General features: G+C 38.9%; 1 protein-coding gene across 2 annotated transcripts; it reads right to left on the bottom strand.

The window, feature by feature from the left end:
• Positions 1-999: 999 nt before the first annotated feature.
• Positions 1,000-21,983, bottom strand: LOC6038240 (glutaminase kidney isoform, mitochondrial). Of its 2 annotated transcripts, XM_038262286.1 has the most exons (5): positions 21,329-21,983; positions 17,217-17,308; positions 3,424-3,459; positions 3,201-3,297; positions 1,000-3,039 (listed from the first exon to the last, which is right to left on the bottom strand). In XM_038262286.1, exons 1-5 carry the CDS (start codon positions 21,572-21,574, stop codon positions 1,435-1,437), a joined length of 2,076 nt encoding a protein of 691 aa, XP_038118214.1. In that variant the 5' UTR covers positions 21,575-21,983; the 3' UTR covers positions 1,000-1,434. The 2 variants fall into 2 exon arrangements, with proteins under 2 accessions (XP_038118214.1, XP_001848066.2); XM_001848014.2 differs by lacking the exons at positions 3,424-3,459; positions 17,217-17,308; positions 21,329-21,983 and adding an exon at positions 15,557-15,718.
• Between the last annotated feature and the right edge of the window lie 312 nt (positions 21,984-22,295).

Genomic DNA, 22,295 nt, shown 5'->3' with positions numbered 1-22,295 from the left:
TGTGGGCTGAACCAATCGCTCCCAAATTTTGGGGGGTTGTTCAGGGACCCAAAAGGGACCGAAAAAACTTTGTTCTGAAAAATCGATCATGTCGAGCCATCCTAATAGGCAGCCTTGTTTATATTACATGAATAAGTAAGTTTTTTAATGGTAACGCTCGTACTTAATCACTTATTTGATAAAAATACTTTATATCCCTGTATAAGCCCAAAAATCTAAAACATTTTTTGTCCCTATTTTGGGTGTATTGTTTCTAGCATACGACCTTTTTTGTGCCTTTTTTGGAACTACCTTCTGATTGGTTGAAAACTAGAAGCAAGTGGCGAACTTTTTTGACGTACGGTTCAGCCCCAGCCGCACAAATTCGGTCGACAAACATGTTAAATCATTGTGACAATTTTGGACCTAAGGGGCGAGTAGCAATTTGCCAAGAAAAAAGTGAAGAGTGCTCGGAAGAGTGATATATTTATTGCATTAAAAAAATCGAAAGATAAAAAAAAGGTAAGCAATCAGGTGGTAAAATTAAGTTTTTTCCTACATCACCAAAATAGGTCGATTTTTTAAGTGACAATATTTAAAAAAAACATAACACATAATATTATCAATTTTAACATTTGATGTGGTCGAAAATTAGCGCATAAAAACCAGTAAGAGAATTATCAAAAAAATAGTTATTTGCTCAATTTTTGGTTGTGTTAAAAGTCGAACTAAAAAAATGGGTTATTTTATTTTAGAAAGTAACTTTTTTAAACAGTATCCAAGCAATACCTACAACTTTGTCGAAGACACCGAATCGATCAGAAAACCCGATCTCGAGATACAGATTTTTTAATTTCAAAAGCTTTCTTTTTGAACAGCTCCCAAAATTATATTGAGCCTGTATTTTTGGTCATAAAAAATGCATCATAAATTTAAAAACAAAATACAATGTAATTTAGTATCATATAATCCAATTTATTTAACGATGTATTGATCTGAATCCCCCCAATAAAACAATAATTTTCGGTTTGCAACAGACTTATACACTTTATTTCACACATTGTATGTCCTCAGGAATTCCATGTTCGAGCATTAGTCTCACATTGTACATTATTTGTGTTTATTATCGTAATTGACACTTGTCAAACATTTTTTAATTGAACTACACTCAGTAAGTATATATTGTAAAGATTCATCTACGCTAAGCCATTCATTATTGTCTTGCTTTATTCCTTCTCAGTGATTGAGTTTATCAGATCTGCTTAACTAAATTTAAAATTAATTTGTGGTAAAATTATGCTTGTCGAATGATTTTTCTCAAGCCATTTTTTATGCACGAAAGCACGTCTATCTAAACGTATAACTAAAATGTTTATAATACTTTTCATTTGCGCATGATAAATTTATGATCGATGAATTAGCTAAAATAAGTAAAGTTACTGATATTCGAGCAAATTATTTCAAGATGTCCGTCGGATGTTTCTGGCTCAACTCACTCCCTGCCGATGACCCACTCTTGACACTATCCTGGTCCGAATTATATCCCGTTTCGTTGCCCAACTTTTTGGCCAGCTCAACCTTATCGTTCCATTCCTTCAAAAAGTCGACCACCTCCACGTGTCCAAATGTCTCAGCCTCATCGATGGGTCGATTTCCCCACCGATCCTTTGCGTCATGAGGTACTCCGCAGTGTTCAAGAAGGAACTTGACGCACTCGAGGTGACCCTCGGAACAGGCCAGATGGAGGGCGGTTCGACCGTCGTAGTCCGACAGCGTAATGTCCATTCCGGACAGCTTGTGTCTCCGCAGAGCGGTCACGTCTCCGCTGGCGGCTGAAAATAGGAGGTTCACCACGGAAAGGCCCTTGGTTTCGTACCGATGACGGCGGGGATCCTTCTTGTTGGAGCCGTGCTTGAGGTTGTCGTACAGGTGAAAGTTGAAGATGTTGACGAGTTCCTCGCAGAATTGCACACCTCGGCAGCTGTTGCCGAGCGGGTCCAGCGGAGGTGACCACATGAAGATGCCCATAACGTTGGGGATAACAAGCATCACACCTCCGCACACTCCGGATTTGGCCGGAAGTCCCACTTTGAACGCAAACTCGCCGGAAAAGTCGTACATGCCGCAGGAGTGCATCAGTGACAGGACATCGCGGACATTTTCCGACTGGAGGACCTTCTCCTCGGTCAGCGGGCAGATGCCACCGTTGGCCAGCGTGGAGGCCATAATTGCCAGCGTTTCGCAGGTGGCCTCCATCGAGCAGCACTGGAAGTAAAAGTCCATGCACTCGCGCAGGTTGGCCTTCTCCGGGTAGCATTTGTGCTCGCGCATGTAAAACCCAAGCGCGTAGTTCCGGTCAGCGGCTTCGCGTTCCGACAGGAATACCGCGTTGTTGAAGCCCAACGGTTCATTTCCCGCCATTCTGCTGAACCAATTCTGGGTGTAGTCGAACTTTTCCGCCAACGTCATCTCCGGATGGACCAACGTCTTCAGCAGCGAACAGGTCAAAATTGAGCCAGCGTTGATCATCGGATTGTGCGGCTTCTTCGTATGATCCAGAACCAACTCGTTAAAGTTCCGTCCACTGGGCTCCTGGCCAACGTACTGGTGCACCAACTTTGGTCCCAACTTCTCCAAAGCGATCGCGTACGTCAACGGTTTGCTGCAACTCTGCAGTGTAAAGGGCACGTTCGAATCCCCGATCGAGAACCGCTGACCATCAATCGTACACACGCTCACTCCCCAATAGTCTGGATTGACACGCGCCAGCTGCGGAATATAACTCGCCACCTTGCCATCTGTATTACTCTTGCACTTCCAGTACACCTCCTCGATGTCCTTCGTAAAGCCCTGAAAGTCCGGAATCACAAACTGGTGCCGAAAGGCCCGAGCAATCAGCACGATGTTGGGCGCGATGACCGCCTTGAACGTTTCCGCGTTGAGATTCTGCGACAGCGGAGACCCATTGTCGTAATTGTTCAGCTTGTGGACCTTCTTCAGGTTGTCCATCATCTCGCCGATGCGGGGGTCGTTCCGACGGATACCGATCGTGCGAAGCGCCTGAAAAAGAAGGACACTTTTAGATTTGTTTTGAGAAAATGAGGATAATGGAGACGCATGAGTTAACTACCATGCTGCTCCATTAAAAAAGCCAGCTCACTACAGTCCAAATTGAGTTTGCAAATCTAATTCAATTGAACTGAATAGTATCTGTAACTTACCGCCAGAAATTTTCCAATGTTGAGGAGACCTGTTTCTTCATTCTTAAACATATCGAATAGGAGATCTTCCGCATGTTTCTTGTCCGTGTCACGTTGTCTGAAAATTGTTTAAAAAATGTTAATGCCATTTTCTTTATAACGTATCAAAATAAAAAAAATAGCTACTGGAACTTAAAAAACTACCTAATTGTGCTTCAATGTGTGCGAAATACTATATACTTACATCAACACCATTGAATAGTGTCTCCTACTTTGGAAGCTTTGCATAAAAATATAAAGTGAATTTGGTTCTAATGTTAGTAAAGCAAGTTGCAAAAGATGAATTATTTGTTTAGTTTATTTTAATGAGTGTTTATTTACTATTAAACAATGATGACTATGGGGCAAAACATTCAATATTACGACCATTTGAAATGTTAGTCTTAATTTAAAAAAAAACGTTACTTAATCAACCTTTAGATGGTTGGTGCCTTCCTCACATTCATAAAGTGAATACACAACACAGTCTCTAAAAAGTGTATAAATAACACTTATTTTTATCAAAATATCTGAGATCCGGCCTAAAAAACAGTGTATTAAAAACACTAAAGTACGTATAACTTTTGATGGGTCAGATATTCAATCTTTTGGGCTCGTTGGAAAGGTCTTTTGAGTACCTATCCAACGATGGGTCGCATGGTAGATCCGGACAACTTTTACATCAAAATATTTGAGATCCGGCCTAAAAAATGTATATAAATAAGTTATAAAACGTCCATTGTAGAAGGGGAGTTATTTCGCCAAATTAATAACACCGATATGGTTAGTTAGACTGTCCAAAATGTAACTAATAACACTTAAGTGCTCATAACTTTTGATGGGTTGAATGCGTTGGAAAGGTCTTTCAAATACCTTTCTACCAATATACAAAAACCGCCCTTTTTACAATCTTTCAAAGTTTAGCTGGGTGTCCACTCAAGTCGGGAAATCGAGAAAGTCGGGAAAAAGTCGGGAATTCGCCAAAATCCGCCAAAAATCGGGAATACGTCGGGAATTAATGTTTTTTTGTCAAAAAGTCGGGAATTCTAAGCATACTTGTTTGAAAATTATTTTTTAACTCTTGAATAATTTTTTAACATTTTGTGCAATTTTCAAATTGAATTCGCTTAATTTTGCTTTAGTAACATACTTTAAATGTATGGTTCTTTTCACTATTTCAATATATTTGAGTATGGAAAGGCTGTTTAGGACATTCAAAATCTTAATTAATATTGGAGTCTTTGACACAGATCTTCATAATATTTTTCATGAATCATATGATCTCTATTAATTTTTGTTTATCAAACAAGAGGTTTAGTTAATGGAAAACTAATATAAAAATAGAGCCTAATGGCCAGCTTAGAGTTATGATTCTATAGCATTTTGTCACATAGATTGAATATTTGAAAACAGATTTCAACTTGAGTTTGGCAATGGTTTTATTTTGGTAAATATGTTTAATTGTTGAACTAAATTCATTAAGTAATTAAAAATATGTTGTTTTTTTTTTTCAAGTGTTGCCTTTAAACTTTTTTTGAGAGTATAAGTGAATTACCTACTCTACATAAAGCTTGATTTTCAGTTTTCAGAAAACTTAAATATCGAATAAAATCCAAAATTGAAAAACTTTTTTTACGTTTTGAAAACATAAAGAAAACTTTGAAATTGCATAAGAAAATCCAAGAAATTTTAAGTTATTGCAAAACTGTTAAAAAAACTTGTCTCTTCAAACATTTTGCTTAAAATAAGTGGTAAAACATAAAATCATATCAAACTAAATGTTCATTGAAAAAAAAACAGATTAAAACTGACCACTACACAGAAAAAAAATCATGGTAATATTACATCTGGGAAGGAGTACATCTTTTATGTCAGAAAAAAGGTGTAATTTTACCTCTAATTTGGAAGGTTGAATATTACCTCTTTTATGATGTAATTTTACCTCAATTTAGACTGAAAAAGTAACATTACACCAGAAAAGTGGTAAAATTACACATTTTCAGAGGTAAAATTACACCTTTTTTCTGACATAAAAGATGTACCCATTCCCAGATGTAATATTACCATGATTTTTTTTTTCTGTGTAGATAAATTAACATTGATTAAAAAACAGTATCAAAAATTACAAAATTAAAAAGGGAAATTGGCAAAAAAAATTTATAAATTCTTTGACATCTTTCTAAATCCTTTGAATGAATAATATCAGCAATTATGTTTTAATCATTCTTTGATTTAAAATGATGATGAAGTTTAAAAAAAAATAGGAACGAAGAGACGGTTCTTTTTTAAACTTCGGTCTCTTGAAAGATCCTTTTCAAGATGGCATGATTTATGTTATAAATATAATTTATTGAATTTCCAAAAATATGTAGTATTAAATTTATTTTTGACACCTCCGTGTACGCACGAGTGCAAGCAGCAGTCAAGTGCTCAGTGCTCCATCGTTTTTTCGAAATTTTTCGCCGTAATTTACCGGGATTAGCCGCGAGTTTGCTCCTGCAGCATGCCAAGGGCCGGCCGTGGCCGTGGCAGTTCGAGTGCGGCCTCGAAAAACCCGCGAAGTTCGTCTACCGGCCGTGTGCAAAAAGGTAAACAACCCAACGCCGCGTCGTCCGCCATCGCGCCGGGAGTGTGTGCGCCAAAGGATTCGACCCGAAATTATTACACGCTAATTACCGCGTCCAGGATCGCAGCCCTATTAGGCTCCGTTCAGCTACTTCCGGCAATCCGTCGACCGATGGCGCTTCAACATCCGCCAACATTCCCACCAGTAACAAGTTCGCGAGACTGAGTGACGAGGAAAGCAACAACAACAACACCGACGGTAGCACTACCGACGACGACGACGACGATGGTCGTACACGGAAGAAAGTGATTTCGCCAAAAAAAGTAATTACTCCAAAGGAACGACGACCACCACCAATTTTCGTTTTGGACACGTTGGCGGAAGATGTTGACGAGCAGCTGGAAGGCTTCGTGTACTGCCTCAAAATAGGTAAATCGTCAGTGCAAGTGTTCACATTTGACCAAAAGAACTTCGACCTGGTTGTGGAGAAATTGAAGCGTAAAAACCAGTCTTCCCCGAACATGGTACAGTTTTGCACCCGAGCACAAGTTCTCCGTGCGCATGAACCTCAAACACGTCTCGTCGCTATGTTCGAGTTCTCGCCGAACGCTGCACCAAACGCGCACCCGGTGTAAACTTGATGTACAGAACCTCAGGTTTAAACGGCGTTCAAACGAAGATGATCGGATAGTTTGAATGTAGTAGTGTTAGATGTTTCATACATACAGCAGTCGCTTTGCATAAGCAAGATCGGGGTCTGTCATTGAATACCGTAGTAACATATTTTTTTGCTATTTCCATACTTAAACGGATATATATTTTAAAATTTAAATTTAAATGACACTCCGACAATTTTCAGCAGGGGTAAAATTGGGCCATCTGAGACTACATATATCTGTATGGCTCAATCTCACCCCCAGGGCTAATTTCTGCAGGGGTGACGGCATTCGTGTATAATTTAGTATGAAATATTGCCCACACGTAATTTGAATTCGACCCCCTATTCCCAGAAGCCCGGGAAACGGTTGATTGCTCTCATACATACAAGCGTACCCACTGTTTTGTAGGTCTGTGGGTCTAAGATGGCATCCTAAGGTATTATCTAACCGAACATTTGAAAATGGCGATTAGTTAAAATTAATATAGCCTTTGCCTTGTATTGCTTTAAAACGATAAAATAAGCCTTATAGATTCATTTTTTTGAAAAACTTGTTTAAAGATACGCCATGTTCAAATATTATTCCAGAACAGTTGGAGGGAGCGTACCGCGAAAGCCGTAACGAAACAAAAATTTCCTATACAAATTTGGAGTTACGTATTCAACAGGCGAGCTCCAACGAGGCCCTCATTGCCGTCTGTCGGTGTATAAGTGCAACTTAGAGAAGGGCTGTGTATTGGTAACAAAAATATTTTCGTTGCTGGGAAGATCAGAGCTCTGTGCCGATAACATAAGTGACGTTTTCAAAATCTTTTTTATCGGCGTTTTTGAAGTGTTTTTTTTTTCATAGGCATAACATGCTCACGCAAGGCATCATCCACTCATAATAATGCAGGGGTGAGAGGGGGAGAGGGGTTTGGGGTATAAGCATTTGGGGGATACCTTTAGGAGAAACTGTCGATTATTGACGTTTATATAAAGAGGGAGACAGTAGACTGTATCATTTTAAATCTTATTCGGTCCTTTCACAATGTTTTGCCAGGAATATTTTAAATACTATCGAGGAAATTTATCCGATATTACGCGTGTGTAATCCGGAGATTATTTTTTGGATGCCATATTAAGTTACAACAAAAAAATATAAAAATTTATTGAATTCAGCAGAATGGTAGAAAAGTTTACAGGTTGCGGATTGAATGCTTTTTTTATACAAACTTATGCAACAAAACAATAGTTTTTCATTGAGTTTATAACTAAAACTAATTTTAAAGTCTCTAAGTGCGACAACTTCAAATACCAATGGAGCTTGAAGAAAAAAATGGGTTTCGAGGACGGATAAAATAAGATCTGAACATTTCTTCTGGGTGGACGAAACTCTTTGCAGTCTTCAGTAAAGTTGTTTCGAATTAAAAAAAAATCTTCAAGAGAAAAAAAAACAAAATGACATCGATATTCGTAGTTGAATCTCGTTCACAATTGATTTGGCTTGGGTTGCTTTTACTTGGGATTTAAGCTCTGCATACCATCAGGATTTATTTTGAACTAGAAGAAAAAGTAAGCTACTATGAACCACACTTATTCCGGGACCCGTGGTGTAGGGGTAAGCGTGATTGCCTCTCTCCCAGTCGGCCAGGGTTCGATCCCAGACGGTCCCGGTGGCATTTTTCGATACGAGATTTGTCTGATCACGCGTTCCGTCGGACGGGAAGTAAATGTTGGCCCCGGACTAACCTTAAAAAGGTTAGGTCGTTAGCTCAATCCAGGTGTAGGAGCCGTCTCCCTGGGTCCTGCCTCGGTGGAGTCGCTGATAGGCAGTTGGACTAACAATCCAAAGGTCGTCAATTCGAATCCCGGGGTGGATGGAAGCAAAGGTGTAAAAAAAGGTTTGCTATTGCCTCAACAATCAAGCCTTCGGACACTTAGTTTCGAGTAGGAATCTTGCAATCTAGAACGCCAAGGCAATGCTGTAGAGCGAAAAATTTGATTTTTTGAACCACACTTATATACAGGGACGAAGGCGCGACATGGTTTTTTTTATCTGTGGATGAGTCCAAAATCCTATCTCGGCAAAGTTGTATCAATAAGCCATGCTGTAAAAGTAACAATTTGATTTTTAATTGGATAGGCAATACGTCGCGTTAGATCACTTTATGCAACATTTGTAATGACGTTTGTAAGAAAGGCCAAAAAACGCGACTTTCGGAAGGTTAAGTAAGATTTTTTATTTCGGTATATTTGATTAAACCTTTTCAGAGGATTACTTTTTTTATTTTGGAACTCACGAGATCATGAAACAAGAAATTCGAACTTATTTAACTCACAACTGCATCTTTAGGATGGCTGCCGGTAGCAAATCACGATTGCACCGAATGATCATGAGATCGTTAAGGCGTTCGTTGCTCATACGAAGGCGATGGTTTTCAAGTAGCAGCTTAATATACGAGAAGCAACGCTCGACGGAAACTTGCGATATAGGCGCACCGAGCACCACGCAAGCTAGCTCATATAGCTGCTTATTATCCGACGCTTTGGACTCCCAATGTTTGATGATGTCTGTGTCGTGATGTAGACGAGTAGTAGCATTTGCCATATTTATGAGCGCTAACTTGAGGTCCACGTCCTCCTCTCGTTCGGTCGCGGGCAAGCCGCATTCTTCCTCCAACATTGCAGCGAAATCGTCGATGACACGTGGAGCAGAATGTTCGGTTTCCGGGTTGACGGGTTCCTTAAGCATGTCTAGCATTTTGGCCACCTTAAGGACGTGCTCCTATAAAAAAATAAATATTGTTTGTTCGTTTGGCTTTTTAAAGCAAATACTCACGATTGCCTCAGCTTTATCTTTATCAGTAAAAAAAGTGGAATTTAGAAAACTCCACCGTTGGTCAAACAGCATCGCTGCTTTGTAGGCGTTGTTACTTTTTAACGCTGTCGTGCGACGGTCCAATGCTGAGAGGAGGGGGGTTACAAACGGGTTCGCTTTATCCAGCCTTTTGAGCTCCCACTGGCAATGTTTGAGAATTTTGAACATATCACCCATAACCATCGTATCCGCTTGAAATTCGGTTGTTGCGATGTAAAGTTGTTTGAAAGCTTCCACAAACTGTCCAGCTGTAATCCAAATTTCTTCGGAAACGAGCAGGTCCGGGCACTTATCTCCAACTTCGATGTAGAATTCTTTGTTCGCAAAGACGCTGAGTACCATTTTGTAAACAGAGTTCCATCTTGTCTCAACATCTATGAGCGGCAATGGAACTTTCGCCAATGAAAAAAAGGCCCGGTTCTCAGTCCTTTTTGCGGCCTTCACAACTTTTCGGAGTGTTCCGAGCCAGCTGTTCGGAGATCCTTTCAGCGCATCCTTAAACACTAGATTAAGTGAATGAGCGCCGCACTTTATCACCTCTATACATCCGGCAGTTCCATGTTGGAGGATGTCATCCACCATGGAAATAATTCCCTCGACGGTTTCGTCCATGGCCACATCATCATGGTCCTCTTGTGTGATATGATCACCATAGACACCATCAACTTCATCCGCTGTAGTATCGTGTTCGGTTGGTGCCATAACCTTGTCCTGTTCCGCCCGCATCAGTTCAGTGCACTTAATTCCGTTTCTTGCTTGATCGGTAACGGCTGCGTAAAGATGTCGGATGCCAAGCCCATAAGTCTCCAGCACGTGCATGATTCGGTCCTTTAAATTGACCGCCGTATGGCGATCGGTCATCTCCTCCATCGACAGCGTCCTGATAACCTGCTTTCCTTTGTGCAGGTGCTGGGAATTTATCCCCAGGATTTTTCTGTTGTGACGACTTGCACCGTCAAATTTGATCGTAATCAATTTCGAGCTCAACTCTTCAGATATAAGTTTACGCACCATGTTGGCGACTCGGGAGACGGCATCGGCCATCGCATCCGCGTTAGCTGGGAGCTTCAATTTCTGTGCCATTATTCCAGTGGAGTTTCGATAGCTGTTGCTGTCAAAGTAATTAAACGAAACAGAGTGGATCGCAACCATTTCCACTTGTGCTTGGAAAAAGTTATGGCGATGTAGGTCAACAGTAATTGTTGCATGCTGAATCGATGGTGGGTCAGCTTCGGTCTCCGTTTTAGGCTTTTTATAACCGGACAACCCGATGCGTGCTGCTTCATCTGGGTGTATCTGAGCAACGTGCCGCTTAAAGCTGCTGCTCGCGTTCTTAACTGTTCCCATGCATCCTTCAAAATTGCATCGATATACTTGAGCTGCTTCGTCGAATGTAAAATACTTATTCTTGATGTCGATGCCCGCCATCATAAGCTGTCAATTGAAAATAACACAATAATGAAGAAACATCCATCTGTAATTTGCCATTAGATATTTTAAATACACCCACAATAAAAGGCCGAGAGGATAAATCAAAAGGAAAAAGTGAGAGGATTGGCTAGTGAATAACACGCAAACCAATAAAGAATTGTGATTGTTCAGTCTTTCAAACAGTTTATCCTATAGATAGGGAGACGGCGTTACATGGTGTTATCTTTTTGTACAGAATATGTAGCAAGAGAAAGTCCGATTCAAATTCTACCATCAGCCCGATTAAATTCTACCATCAGACTGATCGGGTCGTTTCATTTCTCAGTGGGAAAAGGCAGAATATGGTTGCGCTTGTCTCTCTCAACTTATCAAGCGCCCGTAACGCAGTGGTAACGTGTTTGATTCTCAACATTGAAGTCACTGATTAATTCGTTATTCTAAAATTATTATTTTTTTTCAATACAATCAAACAGCCATCGGTATTGTCAGTAAGTGTCAGTAACTGGCAAAATGGTTATATTCCTAAATAAAGAATAAAAAGTAGGTCACATGGGGCGAATTGGGACAGCAGTTTTAACCATGCAGGAGCACAATATTTAGATTTTTCTGGTTGGTTTCGGTTAGAACAGACTCAGACCAACAAAATGTGTACATATATTTGGAAATTTAAAATCATTAAACGCTCTGAACACTGCTGTTTCTATACAGACTATAGTCCCGATTCATCCCAGATGACGGTACCTACAATGGTCATTGTCATTGCGGTTCACTTAGCCATTTATAAAAGAAGTTTCATCAGATTTATAATTCAGATAGTTTAGATTGGCAGTTTATTTATTTTTACCGCCGGATTTTTTTGACAGAATCTATACAACGTTATCTTTTTTTTTATCAAAAGTTGTCTCTGTAGGGAATGAGGGCTGCACGATTGATAATACGTTGTTGAATAAGCCATTGATATCAAAAATGCAAAACCTTGCTCAAATATTTGCTCTCGGCTCAGAGCTCTGTTCATTGTACACAGTTGCCTGACAAACACAGCTACATGACATGTTTATATTGCTCCAAACACGGCTTTACTTGTGTAAGTGAAAGCATTTTTCAAGGCATATATATCTGGCGAAACAAAATGAAATGTTTGGACATATGAAGTTACAAAAATGTAGGTGAGACTATCACTTGAAGATGACATTTCTAATGATCAGAATCTATTAAAATTCACAAATCAAAGGTTTTACTTACCCACAAAGTAACACTTTACCGCTGTTAAATAAGCAGGCACTCACGGCGATGACTCGTCACTCAAACTCTTCACTCTTCGTATGCGATATCAACTAGCCAAATATTTGAATGTGGCGAATTGTTTAAATTAATAAAGTGTTTGCCTTGTTTCGGCTGAAAATGACTAAATAAGCATTATAAGATCATTTTCTTGAAAAACTTGTTTAGAGATACGCCATGTTCAAATATTGTTCCATAACAGTTGGTGGGAGCGTGCCGCGAAAGCCGTCACGAAAAAAAAGTTCCCCATACGAATTTTGAGTTACGTATTGAATGGTCGAGCTCCGACGAGGCCCTCATTGCCGTCTGTCGGTGTATACGTGCAACTTAGAGAAGGGCTGTGTATTGGTAACAAAAATATTTTCGGCAACGACGAAGTTGAATACTCGGAGTCTGCACCCGGGGTTTAAACTCGAAGTGCATGCACGGCGTGTAAACCTGAGGTGCTGTTCAGACGTGTTCGTGTACTTGGAGGCATGTTCGCGTGCGAGTTCATAGGTTCGAGTTTACACACGACGATGGTGTTCGTTTGTGTACAAAAACCTGGCGCACGCAGACTGAACGCGGTGCAGGGAACACTGGTAAAAACTTCAAATTCTACAAATTCGACCCCGTGCAGAAGACCGCTGTTAAGATCGTCTTGCAGGGGTACCAAGATCGCCCGACCTCCGTCCTCAAGGAGCACCTCTCGGGTGTCGGAATAACGCCACGAGACATAAAAGTCCTCTCGCGGAAGACAACAGTCACAGGTACACACACACTGTACCTGTTGTACTTCGATCGCGGCACCGTCAAACTTCAAGACCTGCGGCGGACTAAGGCGTTGGACGGTTTTTGGGTAAACTGGCGGTTCTACTCAAAGAACCCGTCGGACGCAGCACAATGCCACCGTTGCCAGAAATTCGGCCACGGCTCGCGGAACTGCAACCTCCGGCCCCGCTGCGTGAAGTGCGGTGAAACACACCTCTCTGAGGCGTGTGCACTGCCGTGCAAGGCGGACCTGGGGGACAAGGCAGAGCAAACCAAGGCGCGCATCAAGTGCGCGAACTGCGGCGGTAACCATACCGGTAATTACCGCGGATGCGTCGCGCGGAAGTCCTACCTCGAGGAGCAGGAAAAGAGGAAGAAGAAAGCAGCAGCGTCCCATCCTCCTCAGCGATGTACGAGCGCAGCCGTTCCTGCAGCTGGCCAGCGTACGGTTCCAGCGGACAACCCAGCGTTCCCTCCTGGATGGGGGCGGTCGTTTGCGAGCGTGGTCGCTGCCGGTGGCGGCGATGCGACCCAGCAAGGAGTCACCGCGGAAGATCTCTTCACCCTGCCGGAGTTCTTTGCTCTCGCGGGGGAGATGATGACGCGGTTTCGGACCTGCCGTAACAAGGCGGAGCAATTTCTGGCCCTCGGGGAGCTGATGATCAAGCACATCTATAAAGGATAAAAAATTGTGATCTAGTTTTAAGCTTTCTCTATTTCTATCCCCTTTCCCTTGCAATTTTAGTAAGTTTTTTTTTTTTCTTATCTTTTTCTTACGTTCGGTAACCCCTTAACTACAAGCAACAATTGTTCCAAAATGGATTATGATGTAACACACAGCTGAAAGGAACTCCAAAACTCTGTTATGTATTTCAAAAGAACTTATTGTTTATTGATAATTCACCAATAAAACCGAATTGAAAATTGAAATTTATTTTTGAGAATTGAAAATGCTATTTTAAATATTTGAATGCTTATAAAAATTAATCCCAAAAGTAAATGATTTTCTAAACAAACCCCTTTTGTCCGATCAAACTTTAGCATTTATAGACTTTATCGATTAAATCAGAATGTAAAAAAGAGTTCACAGAATATTTTCTCCAAATAAAATATCAGCATTAGTTCAATTCTTGCAGAAATAAACGCATTTTTTAAATTAAAAACATTTTTTCCAGCATCCTAGATTTAATTACTCGAATGTTTAGGTTCGAGTAGAAATCTTGACAAAGAAACCACCAAGACCTATGGTTTTCAAGGGCATCTTCTCGTTTTCAGTTTTAATTTGTTTTATCAAACAATTTATAAAAGTCCAATGTGAAATAACTTATAAAATCACACAATTCTAAAAAAAAACCTTTTCATCCAAATTTTGAAAAAGAGCGAAAGAGCCGTTCAAAAGAGCGGTTCTTTTTGATGAGCGAACGAAAATGACCGGTCCCTAAAAAAGAACGGTTTTGCACACCTCTAAATTATCATGATTAACGTGTTTCCTCTACTAATTGCAGACTTCATCAGTGTTCTGTTCTCTATTGACTTTTTTTTATCTTCTCTCTTCAACATCATTGAATGACACAAAGTTCAGTTATGTTTACGGTTGGTTAGCACACATTTCTTCGTTCGTTGGGAAATACCTCACAAGCTTTAAAAAAAGAATATTTCAATGTCTTTCTTATTTTTCTTTTCTTCTTTTACTCTAAATAATTGAGATATTGCTTATCACTGCATTTTATTTTAATTTATCATCGATTTAGAACGCAATTTTGTATCCACACTAGAGTGTAACAAAAATGACTTTTTGGCGGGCATTCAGGGGTTTGTTCCGGTGGGCATACTGAGCCCAAATCCCAAATATGAGCTTGATTGGACGTAACAGGAGCTGGCGCTCCGTCCTTCAATTTTAAATGGGATTTAACCCGTAAAAAAAGATTTTTTCAAAAATGTCACTTTTTGAGGCATTTTGGCCACCAATGCGTTTACCAAAAACATCACTGGCGTGTAGGCCAGATCCTTGCGCATCTTTTGGTATATATAACATTGAAGTTTGGAGCATCCTGGAGGTCGGTACAGACCTTCAAAGTTTGGCATTTTTTCGAAAAATCGGCCACGGCAAAAAAGATATGCGTCGCACCACGCGACGCCCGAGACGCCATTTGATTTTGCTGGGACCGATTTTTCGAAAAAATGGCAAACTTTGAAGATCTGTACCGACCTCCAGGGTGCTCCAAACTTCAATGTTATATATACCAAAAGATGCGCAAGGATCTGGCCTACACGCCAGTGATGTTTTTGTAAACGCATTGGTGGCCAAAATGCCTCAAAAAGTGACATTTTGAAAAATCTTTTACGGGTTAAATCCCATTTAAAATTGAAGGACGGAGCGCCAGCTCCTGTTACGTCCAATCAAGCTCATATTTGGGATTTGGGCTCAGTATGCCCACCGGAACAAACCCCTGAATGCCCGCCAAAAAGTCATTTTTGTTACATCCTAATCCACACCATCTCCTGTGTAACCTAAAACGTGCATAATATTTGAATTTTAATTCACAAAAAAACACACGATTGTATCCATGTGAAAAACGTGTCATCTGTTATCTTGGGTTATACATTTTAACTTGAGATAAGTAGATGTTCCGAAAGCATCAAGCATCTCGCCAGATTTCATCCTTAGAAACACATCATTATAATTAACCGACTTTTTTGTTGTTCACCAAATTCACACATTTCAATATCAATGAAAGCTTCTGGGAAACAACAATCACTTAGCATGTAATAATCAACCACACATCACACACCTTATGAAATTGGCCAGCAACTTTACGAAAGCTTCCCGCTGTTTCGGCGGAATGGCGGTGCCCTTTCCGCTCAAAATTTCCTCTTCGCGGTCGGAATTCTCCACGTCGGTTAACTTGTCCATGTTTGCACGCGAAAAACAAAATTATTATTGGGGAGAGTGCTAGCTTTTTGCCAAACCTTGCCCAACTGGTCCGGCCCGGCCAGCGTGGACATCCTTTTATACTTTTCGATCGATTTGATCTGCAATTATCAAGTTTGGCCCGGGCATCTGGAGAGACGATGGCACGAAAAAGAGGAACGTCGCCAAGCGCCTCGATAGGCGTCGATGATGGCGGTTAATTTGCAAATTTATCATGTGATAATTCGTAATGCCATCCTTGGGCTGGTGATGGACAGTGAGTGTGTGTAGGAGATCGGAGTAAGTTCTACGGTAAATATTTTGAATCTCGCGCAAAATGTTAATTTTCATGGTCTCTTTGCAATAAATTGCGTCTAGATAAGTTTTGGAAATTTCCTATGGCAAATATAAATATATCAAAAAAATCATTACAGTTTATTATTAACTTGTATGAGCTATATAAAATGAAGTTGAATTAAAAGGAAAAAGATCGCCCTGTCCATAAATTAAGCTTGTAAGTGAGAAAAGAATCTAGTCTAGAGGAAATGCTCGTATAGTTGGCTGCAGCCAATGTTTCCTGATTTTTGCTTAAAACGCTTGAATATTACTTGATTTTTGTTTAAAATGCGTTTTAGAAATTTTAATGTACCTCACCAGCCGACATAAACTTCAACAAATATTTGAAACTGTTGCATTTCCCTCAAAAATACACATAATCCTAATTTTAACCCAGCAACCGTTTCCTGCCACGCCTACCACGATATCATGTGAAAATTTCCATAACTATCGCAAGTTCACGGTTAGAGCACAGCACTCTGTGGTTAGAGATAAGATTAAAAGTGCCTGTCAACAACGATGCGTGAGTGGGCAACCGTGTCATGTAATCGTGTTGATTATCCAAAGAAGCGATTTTTTTTCGCACATGACACTGGGCACAGAAGTTGCGACATATGATACCGCGGGGTGACGTAGTACCATAAGTACACACACTCTGAGTAGGTATTTATCGCGATATTTGTACACAGCAGCACACATGACACCTCCGAAAATTTATGACGCGGATAAAACCGGTGAAATTTACTGAATTGTTTAGAGAGAATTTCGTGAAATCTGACGAAATTTCTTTGATCGTACGACGTAGGAAAAACTAATACTTTAGGAAACATTTTGTTTTCAGCGAACTAATATAACTCTTAAAATATTTAAAAAATTTTGAATTGTTGTTGATTGAATATTGTTAGTATTTTATTCTTCTAAATCATTCTTATATAAAATGCTAAAAAAAATTGGCACGCTGGGAGTTGGTTTAGATTTAAACCGAAATTCAGTGTAGTAAAATTAATCTCACAAATTTAGTTCATATTGACGTACGGTTTACTGATTCTATTTTTTTTTCTGTGTTTCATTGAGTCTTGAAACTACTTTAGCCAATTAGAAGAACCTCGTCATTTCTTTTTGATGAAAACTTAAAGGCACCTAATAAAATCTTATATTAAACTTAGTTTCTGAACTGGTTTAAAAGTTTTTAATGTTTTACTTACTTAGAAAGAAAAAAGTCTTGATTGCCATAATCAATATCCTTGTAGAACGCCGCTCGTTTATTGTAGAAATTTGGTAGAACAGGTACACCAATCTAAAAGAAAAACATTGCTTTTATAAATATTCAGATGGCTGAAAGGCAGTTTTTTTTTATTGAAATTGATCGGTTTGTTGTAGAGGTAATTTTGAGCTGTCCTGACTTGGATGAAACTTTCAGCCTTTTTTTGTCTATCATGAGATGATCTAATGAGCCATCTACGCCAATGAGATGTGAAGTAAACGGACATTTAAATTTGAGATCCGCAAAATCTTAAAATTCTTTAAATTGCCTAGCAATTTCGTAAATCAAAATCTTTATCTTATGTTTAAAAGGTCTTTAAAGCACTTCAAACTATCCCATAAAGATTCTGGCAGTAACAAAACACAAGTAAAATTTCCCAGGAATTCTAAATATGTAGAAATTGAGACCAAAAAATGCACGCATACAAGGCAAAAGTTTATGGTGTTCAAAATTTGTTACAGAAAAATCTGATTGGGTAATTCTTCGCCAACTCACACAGCAGTTGCCCCGACCCCTCTCCGATTTGCTTGAAACTTTGTCCTAAGAGGTGATTTTTGTCCCTAATCACGAATCAGAGCTTAATTTTTTATATCTCGTGACATAAGACATATTTTCAGAATTCTGAAAAAACGTATAGTTCATCGAAAAAATAAAAAAAATACGAAAAAAGTTTCAAACATTCTGAAATTCTGACATGAGGAACATGTCATTTTATGGGAAATTTAATGTAATTTTCGAATCTGCAACAATCCAGAAGGGCAATTTTTCATTCAGAACATTTTTTTCACTTTAAAATTTCGCATATTTTTGTAGCTGTGCAGGGTTATTTTTTAGAGTGTATCAATGTTCTATAAAGTTGTAGAGCAGACCATTACAAAAAAATATTATTTATAAATATAATACAAGGGATTTGCTCATAACCATCTCGAGTCATCGCGATTTTACAAAAAAAAACCGCCCTACGTCATGAGATATTGAAAAATGGAGCTCGGAGTCGTGATCAGGGACAAAAATTATCCATAAGGAAAAAAAATCACGCAAATCGGAGAGGGGCCGGGGCAACTTTTTCTGACTTGATGAGATTTGGCGGAAAATTACTCAATTATGAAAAAAAAACTGTTTTGCTCAAAAGTTAATCACACAGCTTGTAGTGCGCATTTTTTTAACTTTTGATAAGGGTGTTGGAGGCTGTTAAAAATATATACAGTCCAGACTCGGTTATCCGAAGCGCTCGGCAAAATTCGGATAATCGTATCAAGAAACTTTTCGTTGTCTATTTTTTTTATTGTCGAGCTTTAGTATGACCCCTGAACTACGCTAAAATTATTTAGAATATTTAATCCAAGATGGTGGCCAAAATGGCGGGGATGTAATATTGAAAAAATGCATCGTATTTTTAATAGGCAATCAACAACTCAAATTTTACAAAAATGAGGTCGCAGAACTCGAATTTTATGTTATAAACAAGAAATTAAAAAAAACTCTGATAGTTGAAACTTCGGATAATCGAGTCTGGACTATATTACAAGCTATATTATTATTATTTGTATAATTATTTGCAAAAGATATATGAAAAGTGAAACCATTCCAAGATCTTTATAGCACATTTTGAATATTAAAAGCAAAGGGAATTTGATTTCATCAAATTGTACGAAAACTGGGTATTTTTTATATTTCTAATGTTTTTCTGACCTTGAATGTTAATGTCCGTTTTACCTCCTTTGTCGTAGAAGGCTGATAATTGACATGGATGAAACGCTGAAAGTTTCATCCAAAACGAGGCATTTCGATACGACCTGTGACACACTTTACAAAAACGCGCTCTTAATCATATTCGGATTATTCTGGCGATTTTTTTTTATTTCAATCTTTTCACTCTCGATTTTGCCTCTCTTAAATTTTGATTTGCTCAGCGGGGGTGTTTAAATATTACGAAGATTTTTTTGACTGAATCGTTAATTTAAAAATTTTAACAAATTTCATGAAATTTGTGTCGTTGTCAAGAATTAAAAAAAAACTTTGGGTAATTCTCCGCCAACTCACACAGCAGTTGCCCCGACCCCTCTTCGATTTGCGTGAAACTTTGTCCTAAGGGGTAACTTTTGTCCCTGATCACGAATCCGAGGTCCGTTTTTTGATATCTCGTGACGGAAAGGCGGTACGACCCCTTCCATTTTTGAACATGCGAAAAAAGAGGTGTTTTTCAATAATTTGCAGCCTGAAACGGTGATGAGATAGAAATTTGGTGTCAAAGGGACTTTTATGTAAAATTAGACGCCCGATTTGATGGCGTACTCAGAATTCCGAAAAAACGTAGATTTCATCGAAAAAAACACTAAAAAAGTTTTAAAAATTCTCCCATTTTCCGTTACTCGACTGTAAAAAATTTTGGAACATGTCATTTTATGGGAAATTTAATGTACTTTTCGAATCTACATTGTCCCAGAAGGGTCATTTTTTCATTTAGAACAAAATTTTTCATTTTAAAATTTCGTGTTTTTTCTAACTTTGCAGGGTTATTTTTTAGAGTGTATCAATGTTCTACAAAGTTGTAGAGCAGACAATTACAAAAATTTTGATATATAGACATAAGGGGTTTGCTTATAAACATCACGAGTTATCGCGATTTTACGAAAAAAAGTTTTGAAAAAGTTGGTCGTCATCGATCATGGCCGTTCATGGTCACCCGCGACAGACACGGACGACGAAACAAAGAGAAACGCAAAAGTAACTTTTTCAAAACTTTTTTCGTAAAATCGCGATAACTTGTGATGTTTATAAGCAAACCCCTTATGTCTATATATCAAAATTTTTGTAATTGTCTGCTCTACAACTTTGTAGAACATTGTTACACTCTAAAAATAACCCTGCAAAGTTAGAAAAACACGAAATTTTAAAATGAAAAATTTTGTTCTAAATGAAAAATGACCCTTCTGGGACAATGTAGATTCGAAAATACATTAAATTTCCCATAAAATGACATGTTCCAAAATTTTTACAGTCAAGTAACGGAAAATGGGAGAATTTTTAAAACTTTTTTAGTGTTTTTTCGATGAAAATTACGTTTTTTTTCGGAATTCTGAGTACGCCATCAAATCGGGCGTCTAATTTTACATAAAAGTCCCTTTGACACCAAATTTCTATCTCATCACCGTTTCAGGCTGCAAATTATTGAAAAACACCTCTTTTTTCGCATGTTCAAAATGGAAGGGGTCGTACCACCCCTCCGTCACGAGATATCAAAAAACGGACCTCGGATTCGTGATCAGGGACAAAAGTTACCCCTTAGGACAAAGTTTCACGCAAATCGAAGAGGGGTCGGGGCAACTTTTCCCGATTTCGTGTGAGTTGGTAGAGAATTACCCCTTTGCATTTTTTAAATTATATTTCAAGAGTTTTTTTTTAAAAGACCTATAAACTTATGAAATACAATAGCTCATAGGACCTTTTCGAATAGAACTCTAGATTTGTAGCAAAACATGCGAAAAAATACGAAAACTAAAAAAAATGTGCTGCGAAACGAGAGCCACGTGTTTGGTTTGCTTGAAGTTTATGAACAGATCATCTATATCTATATATATAAAAAAATTCGATGGTTTTGTTCGAACGCGAATCAGTTCAACACGGAACGTCATATCGAGGTGCTTTTTGTTGCGTTAGGTTCGTGTAAGACCAAGGAAGGTTTATATGCTAAAAAAATGCCACTTTGGCCACTCACTCCGGAAAAAAATACAGATTGCATGGGAAAATTTTCGTAAAATCAAATTTTGATCTCAGGAGGCTGAATTAGCAAACAAGCAAGAAATGTCAGGAAACCAAACAAGGGCAAGACGAAGTTTGCCGGGAAGAACTTGTTTTTTCTAAATAAAATCCTTTCTTTTGTGAGATATCTTGATATATCTTGATCTAGAGATGACAAAAAAACTATTTTTAAATGTTGCGTCCGAGAAGGCTATTTTTTTTGTTAAAAGTGGACCAAACCCTCCGCTTTTTATTTTATTTGAAGAAAATATTATTTTTCATCATACAAGCTTGTGTGATTATTATATTTACCACATAAGAGTCATGGAGATTTCGCCTCCGATCGTCGTGGAGATTCCGTATCGCCGCCTTAGCCATTCCAGCAGAGGTTGTGCGTGTGTATTTCGCAAGATTGCCGCTCCCCTCCAGCAGCGGTGCATTATTTGATCCATTTTGCTTGGTTACAACAGTCACCGTTGCCCCGCCACTAGTGTACCCATTCTGCAACCCACGCGCCAACAACAGTTGTATCGATGAACTGCTCCTAAGGTGATGCATCGTTCGACTGTTTTCTCTTCACGCACAATTCACGCAACTAATCGATGCTGAAATCAGCTGAGATGACGATGGTTCTAACTAGGTGCTCGTTGGATGGAAGTAAAAATCGATATTCTTCACGCAGGTCAGCTTCTTTCGTAACTTTTTGGTAGAAATCTCTGTTGACTCGTGCTGACTTCAATTCACTGAATATCTAAATAAAATCACTACGTTCAAGTAGTCGGAGGGTGCTAATTGGATGGTAGATACAATCTAAGTGAAATGTGATAAAAGTGACTTCACTACACAGGCAACGTTGCTTCGTGTCTCGCTAAGGACACTCCAATATCAGTCAAGGGTGTGCTAGAATGGTGCTCGTCAGGACGTCAAACACCCACTATCCACTTCTTGCACTGTGTGTCCTTTTTCGTGCGTTCACTCGATTTATTAGGGTTAGCGAACCTGTTTTGGTAATTGGTACATTAATTTTGAAGAAATCATTTTCAATTTTAACATAATGCATTTTGTATAGAAATCAACATTATGTGCTCAAAAATCGTTTTTTAAATATTATTAACATAAAGCACCATGCGTCTCCATTGCTTTATCTCAATTAGTACCAATGGAGACGCGTGATACCCCAACTTTCTGTAGTACTTTAACTGAATTTGTTAGAAGCTGATACACTTCATCTAAATTTTGTGAATAAACTAACCAACCACCTAGCACCAAACTAGGTCCA

Source organism: Culex quinquefasciatus, chromosome 3 (genome assembly GCF_015732765.1).
Source record: "Culex quinquefasciatus strain JHB chromosome 3, VPISU_Cqui_1.0_pri_paternal, whole genome shotgun sequence".
Lineage (NCBI taxonomy): Eukaryota > Metazoa > Arthropoda > Insecta > Diptera > Culicidae > Culex > Culex quinquefasciatus.
This window is presented reverse-complemented; position numbering and strand designations above follow the sequence as displayed.